The sequence below is a fragment of the Sinocyclocheilus grahami genome, unplaced genomic scaffold, assembly GCF_001515645.1.
Source record: "Sinocyclocheilus grahami isolate Dianchi unplaced genomic scaffold, SAMN03320097.WGS_v1.1 scaffold207.1, whole genome shotgun sequence".
NCBI lineage: Eukaryota > Metazoa > Chordata > Actinopteri > Cypriniformes > Cyprinidae > Sinocyclocheilus > Sinocyclocheilus grahami.
In genome coordinates this window covers 56,395-76,548 of record NW_015505386.1, presented here as the reverse complement: position 1 = coordinate 76,548, position 20,154 = coordinate 56,395, and the positions used below count along the sequence as shown (strand labels likewise).

General features: G+C 37.4%; 1 protein-coding gene across 1 annotated transcript in view; it reads left to right on the top strand.

Annotated features, from left to right (window-relative positions):
• The window catches only part of LOC107595665 (patatin-like phospholipase domain-containing protein 7), a 28,320-nt gene extending 24,932 nt beyond the window's left edge, over window positions 1-3,388 (top strand). The window contains exons 30-36 of the mRNA XM_016286141.1: window positions 18-134; window positions 579-727; window positions 1,226-1,378; window positions 1,490-1,606; window positions 1,690-1,774; window positions 1,968-2,083; window positions 2,900-3,388. Of these exons, the coding sequence (XP_016141627.1) occupies window positions 18-134; window positions 579-727; window positions 1,226-1,378; window positions 1,490-1,606; window positions 1,690-1,774; window positions 1,968-2,083; window positions 2,900-3,061 (899 nt within the window). The 3' untranslated portion in view covers window positions 3,062-3,388. The remainder of the gene's footprint in view (window positions 1-17; window positions 135-578; window positions 728-1,225; window positions 1,379-1,489; window positions 1,607-1,689; window positions 1,775-1,967; window positions 2,084-2,899) is intronic.
• Window positions 3,389-20,154: the final 16,766 nt, after the last annotated feature.

Below are 20,154 nucleotides of genomic sequence, written 5' to 3'. Positions count from 1 at the left end.
CTGTCCCTCCATCTCAGGGTCCCTGTGGAGGTATGTGCGTTCCAGCATGTCTCTTTCTGGTTACCTGCCACCACTGTGTGATCCAAAAGATGGACACCTGCTCATGGACGGAGGCTACATCAACAACCTGCCAGGTGTTTAGTAGGACATTAGCTCCCCGCAGTAAAACCTCTTTAGCGCCTGACAATCAAATCCCAATATACCATGACAAACACACAATTTCGAAGATGCAAATGTGCTAAAATAATGTAGTCAGTTAACTAATGGTATAAAGTCTGAACCAAGATTATTTGGCTCATTCTGGTCAAGGACCGCCCACTTAGACAGGAAAGATCTGTCTGGAGGAGGGTTCTAAAATAGTTGAAACCCCAATAATAAAACTTTTGTGAAACTTTGAGCCATTTTTGTGTGCAATTTGCATCTGACTTTCAGTGAATAGACTGTGGGCAGACTTGAGTGTGCCATCTATGGCTCAGTCTACTGAGTTTATCAGATCTGAAGAATTGGGTAATTTTGGTCTTTTTGCGATAATGGAGGTTCATTGTTGCTGAGGGTGTTGTCTTCTTTTCCTGTTTCAGCGGATGTGGCACGCTCCATGGGTGCTAAAGTGGTTATTGCTATCGATGTAGGCAGCCAAGATGAAACCAACCTCACCAACTACGGGGACGCCCTTTCTGGCTGGTGGCTGCTATGGAAACGGCTCAACCCACTGGCTGAGAAAGTCAAGGTGAGGGAGACATTAGCCAAGTGTAATGTTTACTTAATTAGTTGTGTTTTCTAAGGCAAGCATCACCATTACTATTGCTCGTACTTGTATCAAAGGTGTGGCCACATTTGCTGTGCATCATACATCACTCCACTATTAACAATAGACAATGGACCTTTTTTTGCCTGCAAAATTTTGCTTATATGACCGCACCTTAAGTGTCAACTTTTAGTGATTATTAAACGTTGACGCAAGACTTGCATCATCAAATGAACTTGTGCAAATGGAGAAGAGTTATGTTATTACTCTAAGCTATTGGATTTATGATTTGTACCCGACAGAACAAAACAGCAAAAATATCCCATAGATTTGCATTAAAAGGGGAACCTGAGCCATACGTAGAATGTTATTAACTAGCAATCACACAGAAAACATTTGTGGCAACCACTTTTGCATGCACAGACTAATTTTCTTCAGAAAATGTTAAAATCTATTCTTTTTTTTTTTTATTATTTCCAGGTGTTGAATATGGCTGAGATCCAGGCCCGGCTGGCTTATGTGTGTTCAGTGAGACAGCTTGAATCTGTTAAGAATAGCGACTACTGTGAATACATCCGACCTCCCATCGACAGATACCGCACACTTGAGTTTGGCAAGTTCGATGAGATCAGCGTGAGTTTTATCTCCTTTGCTTTCTTTTACCTTCTACACTCTAAATAGTCAGTCTTTGTTCTGCGCTTATATTGTTTTTGGTTGGCCTCATGTGTTTGTGTGCGCATATAGGAAGTGGGCTACCAGCATGGGAAGACAGTGTTTGATGTGTGGTGCAGGAGTGGTGTGGTGGAGAAGATGATGAAGGACAGACATCAAGAGGAATTCCACAAAACGCAGAGCAACAATGTGAGCCTGGATCACCTGAAAGAGGCACTATTGAATTGTAATGTGTGTTGAAACCTCACTTAAATTTATTGTTGTTTCTGCAGTTGGTGACCTGTCCAAATGCTTCCTTCACTGATCTGGCTGAGATCGTCTCACGGATTGAGCCAGTCAAACCAGCTCTTGTGGATGGTAAATCAATGTTAAACATTATAAGTTTACCTTTTAAAAGCACATTTGGCAGTTGTTTTCTGGGATTTTTGGCGTAAATTCCCAGCATATTGATCTGTTTTTGGCTTCTGCTTGGATGTCATTTAGTGTTGTGTGATTTGTGTACTAACATCATTAGGCTAATGGGTCGGAAATATCTCCATCTTTCCCACAGATGAATCGGACTATCACACCGACTATGAAGAGGAGATGGCAGAGAGCGCTCTGTCAGACATTGAGCTTTACAACCATTACAGTGAGCACACAGAGGAGGAACTGACCGCAGACACTGTAAGTCTCACATACACATGCAGACTTAAAGGCTTAATGTTAGTGATGGTTTTTTAGTGAAGTCATTTATTTAGAAAAACGTCCACTTTCACTCTGAAGTTACAGTAGAAATGCTACTGTATTTTTAAGACGTCTGTATGTGAACAGGCATAGATCACACAGACCTTGAAATGTAAACATGGTGAACTTGTGTTAATGTATGCATCACAGTGAAGATTTCTAAATGACCTGTTTGGGGTCAGTAAGATTTATTTAATTTTATTTAATTTTGTTTTGTTTTATTTTATTTTATAATACTTTTATTCAGTGAGGACACTTTAAATTGATCAGAAGCGGCAGTAAAAACATATATAATGTTACAGAAGATTTCTGTTGCAAATCAGTTTTTCGATTCATCAAAGAATCCTGAAAAAATGCATTATATTAAGCAGCACAACTGTTTTCAACATGGATAATAAGAAATGTTTCGAGCACCAAATCCGCATATTGGAATGATTTCTGATGGATCATGTGACTCTGAAGACTGGAGTAATGGCTAATATCACAGAAATAAATTACGTAAAATATATTAATAGTGAATTTTTTTTTTAAATTGTAATATTTTACTATTACTGTTTTGCTGTATTTTCATCAAATAAATGCAGCCTTGGTGAGCATAAAATACTTATTTTAAAGACAATAAATTGTACTGACCTCAAACTTTTGAAAGGTTATTTATGTCTACATCAAATGAGAAAAAGCAAAAAAATCTTAGTCCTATAAAAAAAGTCCTAGAAAATCTTAAAACTAAACTGATTGATTGATGCTTATGCCCAGGATGAAGAACTCGAGAGGTCTCGCAGGCAGCGTGTGCGTTCTGACGTGGAAAACCTAGGGCATGTGTCCTCCAAAACATCACAAACCTCCAGTCCCAACAGTCCTCCAACCCTCCACAACCGAAAAGCACAAGGATTGAAACCCCTCCATCCCGACCACTGACCCCAGATATCAGCATGGCAGTGAACAAACACTGGGGTTTGGCTTTCGGTACACATTCCAGTCATACCAAGTACATCCAGGCCTTGAGGAGCAGGAACCAAGTATTTTTCCCATCTCATACAAAAATCCAAAGAAAACCTCTATTGCACTGGAAGTTTAAGATGGACATGCTGGGCCACATGGCATGGGGTTGAAGTAACACCTGGCCTTGCATCTGAGCAGTAACTCAAGACGATCCCAGAGTGTCTGTGAAGTTTCATGCTGACTTTGAACTCTTTTGATTGCCAAGCGTTATCTTTACTCCGTCTTGAATTACCGGTTAGTAATGCAGGACGGCTCACATTTACTCTGACTGCTGTACTCCAGGAGTCATGTGTGCCCGGCGGTAATTTTGACGATGAATTATGGAATTTGGCTGTAAGTCTGTTTTTTCTGCCTAATGGAGACGCTGCCGTATTCAGCCATTGCTCGCTGACAGCTCTGAGCAAAACAGCCTCACGTGAGCACGTGTGATTTAATGCACTCAGACATGTAATGAAGACAAAACACTTCCAAATGAGTTTTGTGAAGTGAGAACTAGGAGGTAATCACACATGATTAACAAACGTCTTATGCATCACATGTGGTGTGCAGCTGCACTAGGTTTAGGGTCAGTCAAGTGTTTCTCTAGTTTAAGGATATTGGATGACCCGTTTATAAGATTTGTAGTATATTCAAATTTTATGTGAAAGAACTTTTTTTTTATGTTGCTTTAATTTTGTAATATGCTGCTTTACCACAGGCATAAATGACATTTTAGAATATAATTTTTTAGGTTTTTGCTGTTTTTTTTGTGATCTGTGCAAAATTAATTTTGATTGTATAGAGGCATTGTTTACAATTTTGATTCACTTAAATACCTCCGAAGAAAAATACTAGACGATTTTGCTACAAAATGCCACAATGTAAATTAAAATTTTTAATAAAAGGCGAGACACTTGAAAATTTGTTGTCCAGGAATTAGAATTACTCTCAGGGGTAAGGGAATAGATTATGAAACTCTTATTAGGCTGAAAAGTGACTGTGCTTTTTTATATTATTAAATACTTTCAGAAAATATTTGACTAATGTTAAAGGGTTAATTCACCCCAAAATGAAATGTCATTAATTACTCATCCTCATGTCGTTCCAAACCCGGAAGACCTTCGTTCATCTTTGGAACACAAATTAAGATATTTTTAATGAAATCTGAGAGCTCCATAGACAGCAACGCAACTGTAATGTTCCCAGCAGGTCCAGAAACGTAGTAAGGACATCTGTAAATTCTTCTCCCCCGAGTTACTGTCTTCCACCATATTTTGGAGAGTATGACAACGCATACGCACGCTTTACCCTAAGCATAAACGGCGCTGATTACGAATATGAATAGTTGATTATAACTAGTTATGGTTAATTATTCATATTTCCCCATGAGCTGATTCGCTACAATTACATTCTTGGGTATTCTCCAAAATGGCGGAAGACGTAGCTCGGGGGAGAAGAATTGTTAAATAAATTGTTAGTTTTGCTTTCTTTGCTCACAAAAAGTATTCTCGTAGCTTTGCAAAACTGAAGTTGAGCCACTGATGTCACATGGACTGTTTTACCGATGTCCTTACTATGTTTCTGGACCTGGGAACATTACAGTTGTGTTGCTGTCTATGCAGGGTCTGAGAGCTCCCCGATTTCTTCAAAAATATCTTAATTTGTGTTCTGAGGATGAACGAAGGTCTTACGGGTTTGGAACGACATGAGGGTGAGTAATTAATGACAACATTTTCATTTTGGGGTGAACTAACCCTTTAAGGATTTCGAAGGGTACAACTGATGGAAACTTAGGCCGCCATGATTCTTTGCGCAGATTCTTTGCATGATGACGGGCACAGGATGATGATGCAGAAGGGCACTTCAAGAAACAGTTGTTTGGTCTCCTACACCCTTCAACACTTCGAAGCTCTCACTCCAGAGCGTAAACCCTTTGAAGGGCATAGGGATGAGCCATTCTGAATGGAACGCAGGGAAATCAGTCTGAATGATTCAATCACAAGTCTGACTGACCTTGTTTTGAGTTGATTCGGTCAAAACAGTTAAAGCCTTGACTACTTTCAATGAATAAAAACTTTAATTGCAGTCTGTCGCATGGCTTCAGAAGACATAAAAAAACTACTTTATTTATATTTTTGGGGTTCTTTTGTGTCTTTTCGAAGCTCGACAGGCCCAGTCTTTATGCACTTACTGTGTATTGAAAAGAGTGGCCTGGATATTCTTCAGAAAGTCACCTTTGTGTTCCACAGAAGAAAGAAAATCTGGAATGACATGAGGGTGAGTGAATACTGACAGATTTTCATTGAACTATTCCACTTTCTATGTGTGCGAATCATCATATTGGTTGATCTAAGTGGGAGTTTCAATAGGTTTGGCGTAGATTAAAGCAAAAAAAGTATGAAAAAACGGAGAACAATGCTGCAATTTTTGGCACTTTCAGAAAAAAATGATTGCGCACAAGGAAAGAAAATCTGGAATGACATGAGGGTGAGTGAATACTGACAGATTTTCATTGAACTATTCCACTTTCTATGTGTGCGAATCATCATATTGGTTGATCTAAGTGGGAGTTTCAATAGGTTTGGCGTAGATTAAAGCAAAAAAAAGTATGAAAAAACGGAGAACAATGCTGCAATTTTTGGCACTTTCAGAAAAAAATGATTGCGCACAAACGGACAAATGTAACACTTTGCAGTACATTTAACTGTAATTTTCTTTCTGCCACTCTGGCATGGCGTTACTGTCTGATGCTCTCTCTCGCTCTTGTTCTCTCAGTCCCTATTCATCTGTCTTTAAAAAGCAATTTGGTTACAACAGGTAAATGGGTCACTGCGCCGCAGAAGTCGGATCTCCCTCCTGCTCTGACGCACATGTACACTCACACACCTACGCTAGGAACAGCAGACCACATGGGAGCACAAACTCTCTTAGAAACAACAAAATCCTCTGGCGTCTGATGACTTTGAGTAGGCAATGTGAAAAGAGCACATGCAATAGCTGGCCACTGTTTCTGAGAGGGGAATGGATTTTTCTGTGTTAACTAATGACCTCTTATTTCCCCAGATAATGAGTCTCCACTGTGAGCGCTAAGCTCACTGCACAGCCCATTTACGCAAAACTATTTAGTTTTGACAATTTTATCTGGGAAATGCACTGTAAAACGTGGTCTGATAGGATGGTCTGACTTTGCCATGCTTTGTAGATTTTTATTCCACGATGTCTGTTATATTGAAATAGTCTCCTATGCGCATCAAGGCTGCATTTAATCAAAAATACAGTAAAAACAGTAATATTGTGAAATATTATTACAATTTAAGTTTTACATTTTAATGTATTTTAAAACTTAATTTATTTCTGTGATTGCAAAACTGAATCTTCAGCAGGCATTACTCCAGTCTTCAGTGTCACATGATCCTTCAGAAGTCTTTCTAAATGCTGATTTGATGCTCAAGAAACATTTCCTATTATTATCATCAGTGTTGCAAACAGCTGTCCTGCTTAATATTTTTGTGGGAAAAGTGATACTTCAGGATTCCTTGCTCAACAGAAAATTCACAAGAACATTTATTCAAAATTATTATTATTTTTTTACTTTCTAAAAGCCTTTACTGTCACTTTTGATCAGTTTTCTGCATCCTTGCTGAATAAAAGTATTCATTTCTTACTGAATTGGGAAAAAAGTTGTGTATAAATGCTTTACATATACAACCTTCAAATTTCGGCCTTTAAGGTTTTGGTCTTGCCAATTGAGTTCTGTGGTAAATGCTTTACTATAAATGTATTTTTGTTTGTTTTTACCAACTGTGGATGAATCAAACCTTTTATATATGGCAGTCGACAGTATCTGTCACATAGAACTTAACATGTTTTGAACCTGGCACCTTGATGAATTTAGGAGCACAGAGAGGAACATTAACCATGCTTAAATGGTGAACCATGGGACAGAAGATCTACTGGTGTTAGTTTAGCCCCCAAGCACACTCATTGAGAACTAAATGAAGAAAAATTGGAAAATAATTTCCGTAGGCTAAAAGAGCAATTTAGGTGAAAATGTGCTGTAATTTTTCTTTTCCCCCTGGCTTCAGGATTATCAAGGAACTCATTTGATTTTGGAGCCAGTGCATCATTGGCTGTTTTCATTTAAAGCTTTGACATGAGTGGAAATGTTTAAATCAATTTTCTTCAGTGTCAATGTTCTTGCTGCAATTTCGAAGTCATTTCTTTTTTGTTCATTTTAGGTCTAACTTGAAGCAATTCACAGTTTGCTTGAAGTGGGTAATGAAATGTCTGACTTTATTTTGTGTGTATATGCAGGTTTTTACTCAGCAGCCTTTGTTTCCTCATGTCTTTAGGTTTCATTCTGATAAATATTCATCAACAAGATGTACCCGTGTTTGTTTACATTTGCATGCATGCGCCCGCATGTGTTTAAACCTTGATTTGTAACCTCTATCAGAAGTGAACAGACTAGGGAATGAAAATCGCCTTGACCTGAATCCTTTCTTCTCTTCACATCCAATTCTCTCAGCAACAGCCTATCACTCAGATCTTTGTGTCAACATCTGCTGGATCAATGGATGCTGCTCAGTACTAAGAGACACGTTTGTCAAATCTGACATAGTTCTGTCATATTAAACAACTGTTTGTCTGAGCATCCCGACCAGCGACAATGTTGACAACCCATGGTATGAGGATAAATTGCTTTAAGATGAATTGTTTTTTTGTAGAATCACCATTGTCATTTAGGATAAATCGCTTGTTGTATTCCTCATTTGTAGGATGCTTTGGATATGTAAATATATGAATCTGAGGCGGGGCTATTGATTCAGGCAACCAATAGAACACAGGGAAGATTTTGATGTGAGAGGACAGCGGATGGACTTTTTAACCTGAGGAAGCATTATTATGGATTATGGATTCAGATTTTGGCCAGAAGTGACGGTTTGAAGTTAATTAAATGCCTTAATGATGGATTTGTTTCTTTTAAACATGCTTTTCATTTCACAAGATATTAATTGATGAACTGGAGTTGTGCTGATTACTTGTGGATTATTGTGTTGTTTTTATTAGCTGTTTGGACTCTCATTCTGACGGCACCCATTCACTGCAGAGGATCCATTGGTGAGCAAGAGATTTAATGCTAAATTTCTCCAAATCTGTTCTGATGGAGAAACAAAATCATCTACATTTTGTATATCTTGAGGGTGAGTAAATTAAGCAAATTTTCATTTTTTGGATGAACTAATCCTTTAACTTCCTTGAACAAAGTTTGCAGCGTGACTGTTGTTCCTGATTGATTGCAGAAGGGGTTATAGAAATGAATTGGAAACCTGTTTGAAAACAAGCATTGTTGCATACTTTTTGCAGTTGAGTTGAGTGGTGCAGAAATAAATTTAAAAAATCAAAGATTTTCCCAAAAGCCTCATAAGTGGTGTTAAGAATCCTAATCAACCTTCAGAGTGATTGAACTAGTGGCTAATTGACTGTTTTGAACTGAACTGTCATGGTCACTCTGCCCTGGTTTTTGCCTCATTGGTTCCACTGTAAATCCAGCTAATCTGAATGTTCCAGATTAGCTTTCTGTCTGTTGTTGATATCATGGCTTTTCTTCCTCCTTTAGCTACGGCGTCACTGTAGGGACACTTGCACCCCTGATGGGATTTACTGCTGGATTGGACACTTTGTTTACTAAAATAGGGCTGTTGGGGCCATGCACTCTATATTATTATTAGCTCAGTCTTTCTCTCTCTCATTCGCATATCCACTCATTTCTATTCTTATTTCTGCTTTATTAATAGCGTCTCTGTGATTAATAATCTCTGTGTAGGTAAATTACAGTGATAAATGTTTGTTGGAAAGCGAGGACTAGTGACAGCTACATAAGGTTTCTTCTTTTGTACCAGCGGCCCATGGGCATAACGATTTCCCTTTTTCATCTTGCCTGCATGGGCTTTTCTCATGTGACCTCTTTCCTTACTATGCCTGATTTCCTGAACATCTCAATTTATTATTGACCTTTAGTTTTCATTATGTTAGGGCCGCTGGTTTTGGTTTTAGGGCATTGGTAATGTTTTTTCTGATTCAGTGGCATTTGGTTGTTTGTGTTCCTTGTGTACTGTGCTCTAGGGACAAATTAAAGACCTTGAGCAAGTGACCTGTTCTGTAGAGTTTCAATCATTTCAGAAGGTAAGTTTCACAAAAAATGGAATATAATATTGTATGCATGTATGTGACTTGTAGTTTACATCACCCAACAGGGCCACAATATTATATTCGTTCTACTAATTTGCAGACTAGCTGATAAGTGTTGGTGTCACATGACCTTTTGTTTTAAGAGTGGCAAACTCTGCCTGTAATGAGTCATTCTCGAGCACTCTCGGTTTGAGCAGAACATGTCCAGCCCTGTCGAAGCTTCAAGCTGTGATAAATGAGGTAAATTATAATTAAATTAAAGAAAGGATAATGCGTCTTCTTACTCCCCAGTGTTGACACTGATGTGGAGAAAGCTTCAAGTGGACTGAAAATTGCACGTGTGTGTATCTAAGTAATGAGTTGCGTATACCCATTGGGCCTCTCTCTCAAAACACGAGCAGAACGAATGTCTGTGGAAACTGTTTGTAAAACCATTCTTGCTTAAAAATTTGCACTGAATTTGCATAAGAATAGCTTAACAAATGATTTACACAGAAATTGTTTAATGAATGAGGCTCCTTGACTTTTAGACAGTGTTGTCATGTTACCTAAAACAAAAACTACCATTTTTAGTAACTGAAAAGCTTAACTAAACTTAAATAATATATGAAAAACCTAAACTTAAGCTTAAAAGTTTAAATGTGGCATTGGTTCAAGTTAAAGTAGAAAAATTACAAAAACTGTAATAGTAGTAGTAATTATAATAATGATAGTAATAATAATATAAAAAAAATAATAATAAATTAAAGCTATATAGAAATAATAATAAACTAATAAAATTACAAAAGCGCATATCAAAATTACTAAAACTTAAACTACAATTAAAATGTAAAGCATAAAAATAAAAGCAAATTTAATCATATTAATAAATACTATAATAGGAAATAACACTAAAACCAAGCAAAAACCTACATATTTTTGGGAAGGACAAAATAAACGTACAAATATTTACATTATGCAAAACGATGCTCTATGTAAAACATGTTAGCTTTGCAGGACTTCACATAAACCATGGTATTACCATGTTTTAGGTTTTGGACATGCACCAAGGTATTATAGTATTCTTTGATCTACCTTGATATATGAATCAGTGTTACTGTAGTATTTTCTTTTTTTTTAATGTCTATATAATTTTAAGGCTTTGGTTTATTTAGTTTTAGGCATTTAGTACTTCAGCTTGAACTAAATAAAAATGAGAAATGTTTCCTTGGCATTTTGTGTGTGTGTGTATGTATACAGTGGTGTGAAAGTTTTTGCCCCCTTCCTGTTTTTTTTAATTGTGTGCATATTTGTCACACTTAAAAGATTCAGATCATCAAACAAATTTTAATATTACACAAAGATAACCTGAGTAAATACAAACTGCAGTTTTGAAATTATGATTTCATTTATTAAGGGAAAAAAGCTGTCCAAACCTGCCTGGCACTACGTGAAAAAGTAATTTCCCCCTAAATCGCTTTCCCCATTTTTGGATAATGGCTCTGACCGAGGTTCGCTGGAGTCCCAAAACCTTAGAAATGGCTTCATAACCCTTTCCAGACTGATACATGTCAACTATTTTGTTTCTCATCCATTCTTGAATTTCTTTAGATCGCGGCATGATGTGTTGCTTAAAGCATGCTTCTCTTTGTCAGACAGGTTCTATTTAAGTGATTTCTTGATTCAACAGGTTTGGCAGTAATCAGGCCTGGATGTGGCTAGTGAAATTTAACTCAGCTTTCTAAAATAATGTGGTTAATCACAGTTCTTTCATGAATTAAGGGGCAATTTTAAGTACATCTTGTTGATGAGGGGCAATTAATTTTTCACGTAGGGCCAGGTAGGTTTGGACAGCTTTTTTCCCTTAATAAATTAAATTATCATTTAAAAACTGCATTTTGTATTTACTTGCATTATCTTTGTGTAATATTAAAATTTGTTTGATGATTTGAATCTTTTAAGTGTGACAAATATGCAAAAAATAAAAAAAACAGGAAGGGGGCAAAAACCTTTTCACGGCACTGTGTGTGTGTGTGTGTGTGTGTGTGTGTGTGTGTGTGTGTGCGCGCGCGCCATAGTATTGCCATCTAATAACATTACTATTCCACCACAGTACTTTTTTGCACAGGAAAAGTCATTATAATCGCACTCTTTGTCTTTTGTGTATGTAGATTGAGTAAGACATGTCAAATACAGCTGCAGAAACGTATTTAATTAAAAAAAAAGGTAGTATTTTTAGAAATCTTTTAGACCCTTGGGGCATCACTGATCTGTACGTTGTTTGAAGCAGGGATTTTGAGTTTTGCTCTTCATCGCTCTCTCTCTGCCTGTGTTTATCCCTGCTGCTCTCCTCTGCTCTGAGTGTTTAGTCACGACTGTATGTGTGTGTGTCCAGGGGCGCAGGGAGAGAGTTGATTGATCTCGCTCTAAAGGTTGGAGCATCGGCAGGTCGCTGCAGATTAAATCAGGCAGTTGCTCTATTTTTGCAGGTTTGGGACTATTTTTGTGGGCTGTGAAAGGTGGGAACTCACCCCTTGTGAAAGTGCGTCACCTTGCGCATGCAGCTTCTAAAAACAGATCCACTACACACGTGGCCACGCACGCAGACAGACGCACAATGCACCATGTGAGATGCTTTAGAAAGAGTAACTGCTATTTTTAATCACAAAAATACCAAACCATATCTTTTCTTAGACCAAAATGGTGCCGACTTCATTGTTAGCACACATTTCCTAACATTTCTGACCTGATTCTTTTATGACGCTATAAAGTATTCATTATAAAATTGGCTGTTGTTTCAGTCTGAGGTGCTAAGATCGATTCTGGCACAGGTGTATATGCATTCATTTGATTTGTCATTTGCATTACATTAACATCATTATTCATCTGTCTAGCTTGTTCATCTTCTCCATGGCTGGGTTGTGGGAGAAAGAGTGAAGGAGTTGTGACAGATGTGATTATGAGTGATTTATTATTATGGGAGTAAACACAGTTTGGCTACACATTGGGTAATATTCTGAAATTGTTGCTGATTTCTTTTCCTTGCAATTTTGTTATCTCTCTTCATTGCTCTCACTCTCATTTATAAATCTGTCATTCCCCAAACTGTTGCATTCATAACAGGCACTTTTATACAAATACAATACTACAAAATTGAAAGATGCAGGTTACTGCACTGAAAAGGAAAGAATAGTTTGAGTCAAATGTGAGTCATGTCATGAAAGATTAAGACATCTCAAATTTGCAAACATTCCATTTATGTATTTACATTTACAGTAACATGTACAGTAGTGGGTCCATCTGGTCCAGCTTTTTCTTTCTTTCTTTCTTTCTTTCTTTCTTACAACTCTAATATAGCAAGATCTGTTGTTGTTGTTGTTGTTTCAAATTTAAAAACAAAAACAAAATGGCAATTAAGAATTTTGTATTTACTGTAAAATTCTTTATTTCTTGGTTGCTAAACAAATAATAATATTAATGCCTTTTAAATTCAGTTTTTTCACTCAAGTATTATTATGCTGATAATATAAATTATAATTAAAACATTTGTATTCAGTTAGAAAAATTACAAACTAGAATAATTTTCTATAGTGTCAGACTTTTGGATGGATTTTTATATTTATTTATTTGTGCCTAGAACAAGAATATCCTTATGAATTGTATTATATGAATAGTATTAGGAATTATTTATGTATTTATTAATTTATTTACAGTGTATATACCCGGATATGAATTAGGTTTTAAGATTTTGACAAATGTAAAACAGAGAAAAGTTATGGTGCAAAATGAAGAAATTAAGATTCTGTGTTTCATTGTTACTAATCAAATAACTATATTAATCTTTTGAAATATACTTTTCACTGAAATGTTGTTATACTGATAAATATATTTTGCTTTTTAAAATTGTGTATTCGATTAGAAAAATACAAACTAGAAAAATGTTCTCTAGGGATCCCATGGGATTGTCTCATATTAAACCAAATCTTTTCAATATCTTTTGAAATAACAGTTTGATTAACTGTAAACTGTAAAGTACAAGAAATATCTGTTCTTATGATGACTTATACCTGTCTCCAGTTTTGGTTAAGTAATAAGGTGAAAGACACAGATAGACACAGTTATTCCCCAAACAGAAGATGATGAAGAAATGACAGATTGAATGTACTATATAACGCTAAGACAGGCAGGATCATGGTCCTATGAGTCCTTTGAGTGCATGTCTTTGTATTCCCCCTACTCCTGCAGATATGAACATAAAGAGTTAGAATGGGGCCTCATTTTTCTCCAGTATTTTCTCCAGATCAAAATGTTTTCTTTAGCATTTTATCTTCCCAAGGTTTTGTCCAAACGGCAGTTCAGAGTCAGTCCCATGATGTCTGCCCTGTGGGCTGCTAGTGGTCAGCTTGTTTTTTATTTACACTCAAAAAGAGCATTTATGTAGAGATTTTAAAGGGGTCATATGATGTTGCTAAAAAGAACATTATTTGGTGTAATGAAATGTTTATGCGGTTTAAGGTTATAAAACACATTATTTTCCACATACTGTACATTATTGTTTCTCCTCTATGCCCCGCCTTTCTGAAACTCGTCGATTTTTACAAAGCTCATCGGTCTGAAAAGCGAGGTATGCTCTGATTGGCCAGATATCCAGTGCGTTGTGATTGGCCGAATACCTCAAGCGTGTGGCGGAAATGTTACGCCCCTTACCATATTGTGATGTGCTGTCCGGCCGGAGCGACGAGACCAAAACATGAAAACCCATTATAAACGAGGCATTTGTTGCATCCAGTGGGGACATAATTACGGATTATAATTATTTATACTGTCTTTTTACGCATTGCATTGCATTGTGCCATGTAAACATAAAACCATGTCTGCATTTGTGATCGGAGAAATGACAAACAACAAGCACTACTATACACTGCTCAAAACTTGCGTTTGAATCGTCAGTGGCAAATTCTTTAAATATGAAAAACGTACTTACAGTCTGTGAGTCAGAACAGCCGGCATTGTAGTCTACTCTACCAGGAAACAGTCCTCCATAAAACGTGAACTGTTCTGGAATAGTGTTGTAAATACAACTTAACCACTGATTTCTAGTCGAGTCCTCTTTTGGAAGGCCAAACAAAGTAGTTTCGCTTTCACAACGAAACACACGGCAACAACAATACTACAGCGAGAATCAAAGTTACGCCTTCTTTCTTTGCGTGAACATTTGGGCGGTGTTATGCAAATCTTCCCACATCGTGACGTAGATATGTGGGGGCGTGTTAGAACAAGACGTTTTAGGTAGGCGTGGTTGACTCTTAATTTTTATAAAGAATATCTCTTTGGATTTGAGACTTTAGTCTTTGCAACTTTACAGATCCTCTTTATGCACCAAGAGCTTGTGACACTCCAAAGAGAAAGGAAAAATTTAAATAGCATCATATGACCCCTTTAAAGACAACAGCAAAGTGGCCAGTTTAATTCTATTAATATACATTGTTCATATATACTATATATTGTTTCCACTGTATTTGTTTCTCTATTTGTTGAGGTTGTTTTCCCATCACATATTGTCTTCCCAACTCTGCGGTGGCCAGATTTTTCTCTTTCAATCTCCCTGTGGCGTACTGAAGTGGATGTGCCATGTCTGAACTTGTTCAGAGAGAGGCAACAATTTATTACCACCAATCCACTGCTGCTCTGGGTTTGCACTAAAAAAGCCTTCATTCGCTGGTCTGTAGCACTGAGGATGCATCTTTTGCTCCAGTTTATTGAAGAGCAGTGACGTCAGGAGCCCGAGGCCCTCATAACAGATAGATCAAATCAATGTGTGAGGTTGTTCTGTCACAGACTAGACATGTTGTTCTTGGACATTTTAAATTGACTGCACTTCTTTGTGTCTACTTTATTATTAGGGCTACTGCATCTGATGTGTAAATTGTGTTGATCAGCACAAATGGTGGTGTTGGAGTTTATTGCATGTTAATTTGTTGCATATGCAAAAATCACTGTGCGGAACTGATTGCATATTACTTCTACATCTGCATCAGTATTTATCAGTAACATAATCTTTTTGAGCTTAAAAGCTAATGCTCAGGGCTGATAATTGTAAAGCAAGGTGTTTGATTCCAATAAGGAGCAAAAATCAGCCTGTCCTTGAGCAAGGCACTTGATCTAGTGGAATTACTCCTGTACTATAAAATTACTATAATTTATAATGCTATAAGTGTACTACTGGGAGTACTATAATTTGCTTAGGGTAAAACGTCTGCTCAATATACACACATTGTCAAAGTAGTTTTTATGGTCACTTTAGATGTAAATTGTTTGCTTTAGAGACTGTATGTTGTTATATAAGTAAGCAAATCACTAAGTAGCTCCCAAAATCAAAGAACATAGGGAGATGATGAATTAAGTGTCTAAATAGGTTTTAGAACTACTGTAGATATAAATTGTCTGTTCTGGAAGCCATATCAACCTGGGCTTATCCATATACATTTTTGCATAATACATATACAGCAGTAAAACACCAACAACTTTTATTCCTTTCCACACAAATTATGATTACGGGGCAAATTATCGATTAATTAAGACTTCTTTTCATGTTAATACTTTCATTATGACACTTTTACCATGATTGTGCATGATTTGCAAATGAATATATTTTAGTTTTGTATCACATAACCAGCTCCATATGTCTTTTCTGATGTAGTAAACTTGCTTGGAAGCTTACCTGGTAAGTCCCATGAAACAGGAGTCACGATATTAGATCTCAAAGACTTGCTGAAATGGCACGGTTGCTTCAGCAAATACATTTTTACCTCACATTTGCTTTGGTTAACACTATCGGTCAGGTTTTGAGAAGGGTTTAGCGTAGATGCTACGCTATTTTCAAATGCACCGCTCACCAGACATTTCATTTCCGAGCTGCTGTAATACATACAACAACTAACGTAAAACATTGCAAGTTTTCTATGCATCTGTTTTGGATTACACTAAATGTGTTTTTATTGCCACTCATTGGCCATTTCAGTTATTTAAGACATTTATATTAAAGAACAGAGAGAGGGTGGCTTTCAGTGTCCAACTTATGTCTACTTTCGATGTAAATTGTTTGTTTACAAGTTATACTTTTTTTATAAGTTAGCATAGTACTACTATGTAGCAAACGGCTAAGTGACTGCCTCCTCTGACTTCACTGTCATATTAAAGAACAGAAAGAGTGGACGAAGAATGAAGTTGTAGAGTAAATTCTGCCCTTTTGAGAGAGGAGTCATGAGTTCAGATGTACTCTGATTATCATGGTCTTTGTCAACATCTTGTCCTTCCGCTTGCTCTGGTGTAGTAGGGATATGGGTCACCATGGATGCACAACGTTTGTTTTTCAGTAGATTGCTAGGGACATGAGCCACAACCTATGTCCTCTCTGCACATATAGTACAGACACCCACACAACTGGACATGAAAAGAACACTGTAATCACAAATGGCTTTGTGTGCATCAAAGCTTGTGTATTTCATGCATGAGCAGGAACACTAGAAAGAGTTGTTCACTTAGATGTCTGTAGGTGTGTAAGTTAGTGTCTGTAATACCCACATAGAGTGACCTTAAAAAGCATTTGGATGCTTGAGTTGTTCTTTAAAATTAATGAATGTCACAGCATTATATAACAAGATATCAAATCAAATAGGATTTATTTAAAAATAGCATATCTGTTTGTCAAACTTTAGGGGTTTGCAATGCAATGACATTGATACATTTTTAAGGGTGCTTTAAAGGGATAGTTCACCCAAAAATGAAAAAAAATCTGTCATTAATTACTCACCCTCTTGTCGTTCCAAACCCGTAAGACCTTTGTTCATCTTTGGAACACAAATTGAGATTTTTTTGATGAAATCTAAGAGTTTTCTGACCCTCCATAGACAGCAAGGGAACTACCATGTTCAAGACCTAGAAAGGTAGTAAGGACTTCGATAAAATAGTTCATGTGACATCAGTGGTTCAACCGTAATTTTATGAAGCTACGAGAATACTTTTTGAGTGCAAAGGAAACAAGGTCAGAAAGGGTCAGAAAGCTCTCGGACTTACTAAAACATCTTAATTTGTGTTCCAAAGGTGAAGGTCTTACAGGTTTGGAACGACATGAGGATGAGTAATTATTAATGACAGAATTTTGTGTCCAGATACTTTCTGGGGCCATTGTATGTGTGGAGGAAGCATACCAAGCAAGACAAAGCCTTGATGACATCATTAGTGAAGGTATCACAGTGAATCCAGCTGTTTGCTCTGAGGCATGTTTTTTCCTTTCTCCCAGTCCCCTTCAGCCTGAACAAGCACACCAAGACTTCTCGTTTGGGTAAACAGAACTCAATAATTCATCTGTCAGCATACGGGAGAGCTGCCAGGCTTTCATTCACTCCCAGGGATTGGCAGAGTCAGCATGCCCATCTCCTGGCCCTGCCTCACCTCACAAGTCACATTTAGACAAATGAGCGCCAGCCCATTTTAAATCTCTGAAGGGGAACTGTAAAACCAGAGATGAGGCAGAGAGTGACTCGAGATGAGATCGAGAGGCATAGTAAACACTAAAGGACAGGCAGGTCAAACTCCAGAACAGCCTACATATTCCCTAGATCAGTGGTTCCCAACCCTGGTCCTGGAGGCACCCCAACACTGCACATTTTACATGTCTCCTTTCTCTGACGCACCAATTTCAGGTCTTGGAGTCTCTACTAATGAGCTGATGATCTGAATCAGATGTGTTTGATTAAGGAGACATGCAAAACATGCAGTGTTGGGGTGCCTCCAGGACCAGGGTTGGAAACCACTGCTCTAGATACCCTAGAGCTGGGTTCCTCAAATCTTGTGCTGCAGAGTTTAGCTCCAACCCTGATCAAACTCAGCTACAGACATTGATTAGCATGCTCAGGTGTGTTTGATTAGGGTTAGAGCTAAACTCTGCAGGAAAGTGGATCTCGTGGGCCAGATTTGAGGATCCCTGCTCTAGAGGAGGAATGTGCAAACCTTCTCCAATCTGTCCCAACACCTGCCTGAAAGATCCCGAAGACCTCAATCAGCAGGTTCAGATGTGTTTAATTAGGGTTGGATGTAAACTCTGCGGGATGGTAGCCCTCAGATGAAAGGTTGACTACCTCTGCTCTAGTTCCAAACTAAGTTCCTGGAGTACCACCAACACTGCACATTTTGCATGGCTCCTTTGTCTGACAACCTATTTCAGGTCTTGGAGTCTTAACTAATGAGCTGATGCATTTAATCAGGTGTGTTTGATTAAGGAGACATGCAAAATGTACAGTGTTGGGGGTACTTCAGGGACATGGTTGGGAACCACTGCTCTAGAACACATGTCAAACTGGTCCTGGAGGGCCAGTGTCCTGCAGATTGTAGCTCCAACCAGCTCCAAAATATCTGTCTGGAAGTTTCTAGTAATCCTGAAGACCTTAATTAGCTAATTCAGGTGTGTTTAATTAGAGTTGGAGGTAAACTCTAGAGCAGAGGCGGACAAAGTACTCAACTCCATTACTTGAGTGAAAGTACAGATACTGCTGGTCAAATATTACTCCATTACAAGTAAAAGTTGTAAAGACAGATTGTTACTTAAATAAAAGTACAGAAGTACTTGCTTTTAAAAGTACTTAAGTACCAAAAGTAAATTTTATTATTGTTGTATGTAGTAGTACTTGCAATACTTCTGAAGCAACTTAGAATACATTATAGAATATAGAATACATTACACCTGCTGAATAAACTGACTAGCTTGTAGTATCTTTGGAATAAAGAGCTTTTAGAATGTGAAAAACCTAGGGGGGGGGGGTGGGAAATTAACACCCCTACCCACCCATATGGTAGTGATCTCACACAGCTCTGACAGTGTGTAATCAGACAATATTGTGTCTAATATATACCACAATATTAACTTCCTAATATTGAATTGTTGTAAATAAATATCACATTTGGAACTGGTTCATAAAATGCTGGGAAATCACTTCATGTAGCCCTACAAGAGTGATTACTGATAAACTGTCTGAAAAAAGAAAGTCACGTTTTAGAGAAGAAAAAAATCACCCACTGACTTTCAAAGCTGCTATATAATAACGACTTTCTACTTCGAGGATCTTGATAGAAATGTAGTGGAGTGAAAAGTACAATATTTGTCTTTCAAATGTAGTGAAGTTAAAGTCATAAGTTCCCAGAAAAAATAATACTCAAGTAAAGTACAGACACTCAAAAAGTGTACTTAAGTACAATACTCAAGTAAATGTACTTCGTTACTGTCCGCCTCTGCTCTAGAGCCCTCTAGAGCAAAGATGTCCATCCAAGTCCTGCTTCTGGGCAGTTACCTTCCTGCAGAGTTTAGCTTCAACACATCTACCACATCTACTTGGAAGTTTGTAGTGATTCTGAAGACCTTAGCAGGGTCAGGTGTTTACTTGGTTGGAGGTAAACTCTGCAGGATAGAACACCCTGTTCTATGCTTTCAAAAGGACACTTTTGTACTTTACCCACCCCTAAAAGCATATACCTTAGAGTAATAATACTGCATGTACCCTTAAAGTACAACTATGACATTTTTAGGGATGCATATGGTACGAGGTTTGCCTTTCAAGAATACTGTCCCAGTGACAAGCTGTTGTACTCCTAAATGTAACATTTTTGTAAAAAAAAAAAAAATTGTGTAGACCATTTTGGAACAGTTCTAAAACCCCATGACATTTTTTGTATAGGTAATGTTATTATAGAAAGACCGTTCAATATCAGCAAAATGTCTAGTCAACAATGCAACTTATTTTATGCACTTTGACAAGAAAGTAGCCAACTGATCGATATAATCAGCCAATTAAAGTTTTCCACCT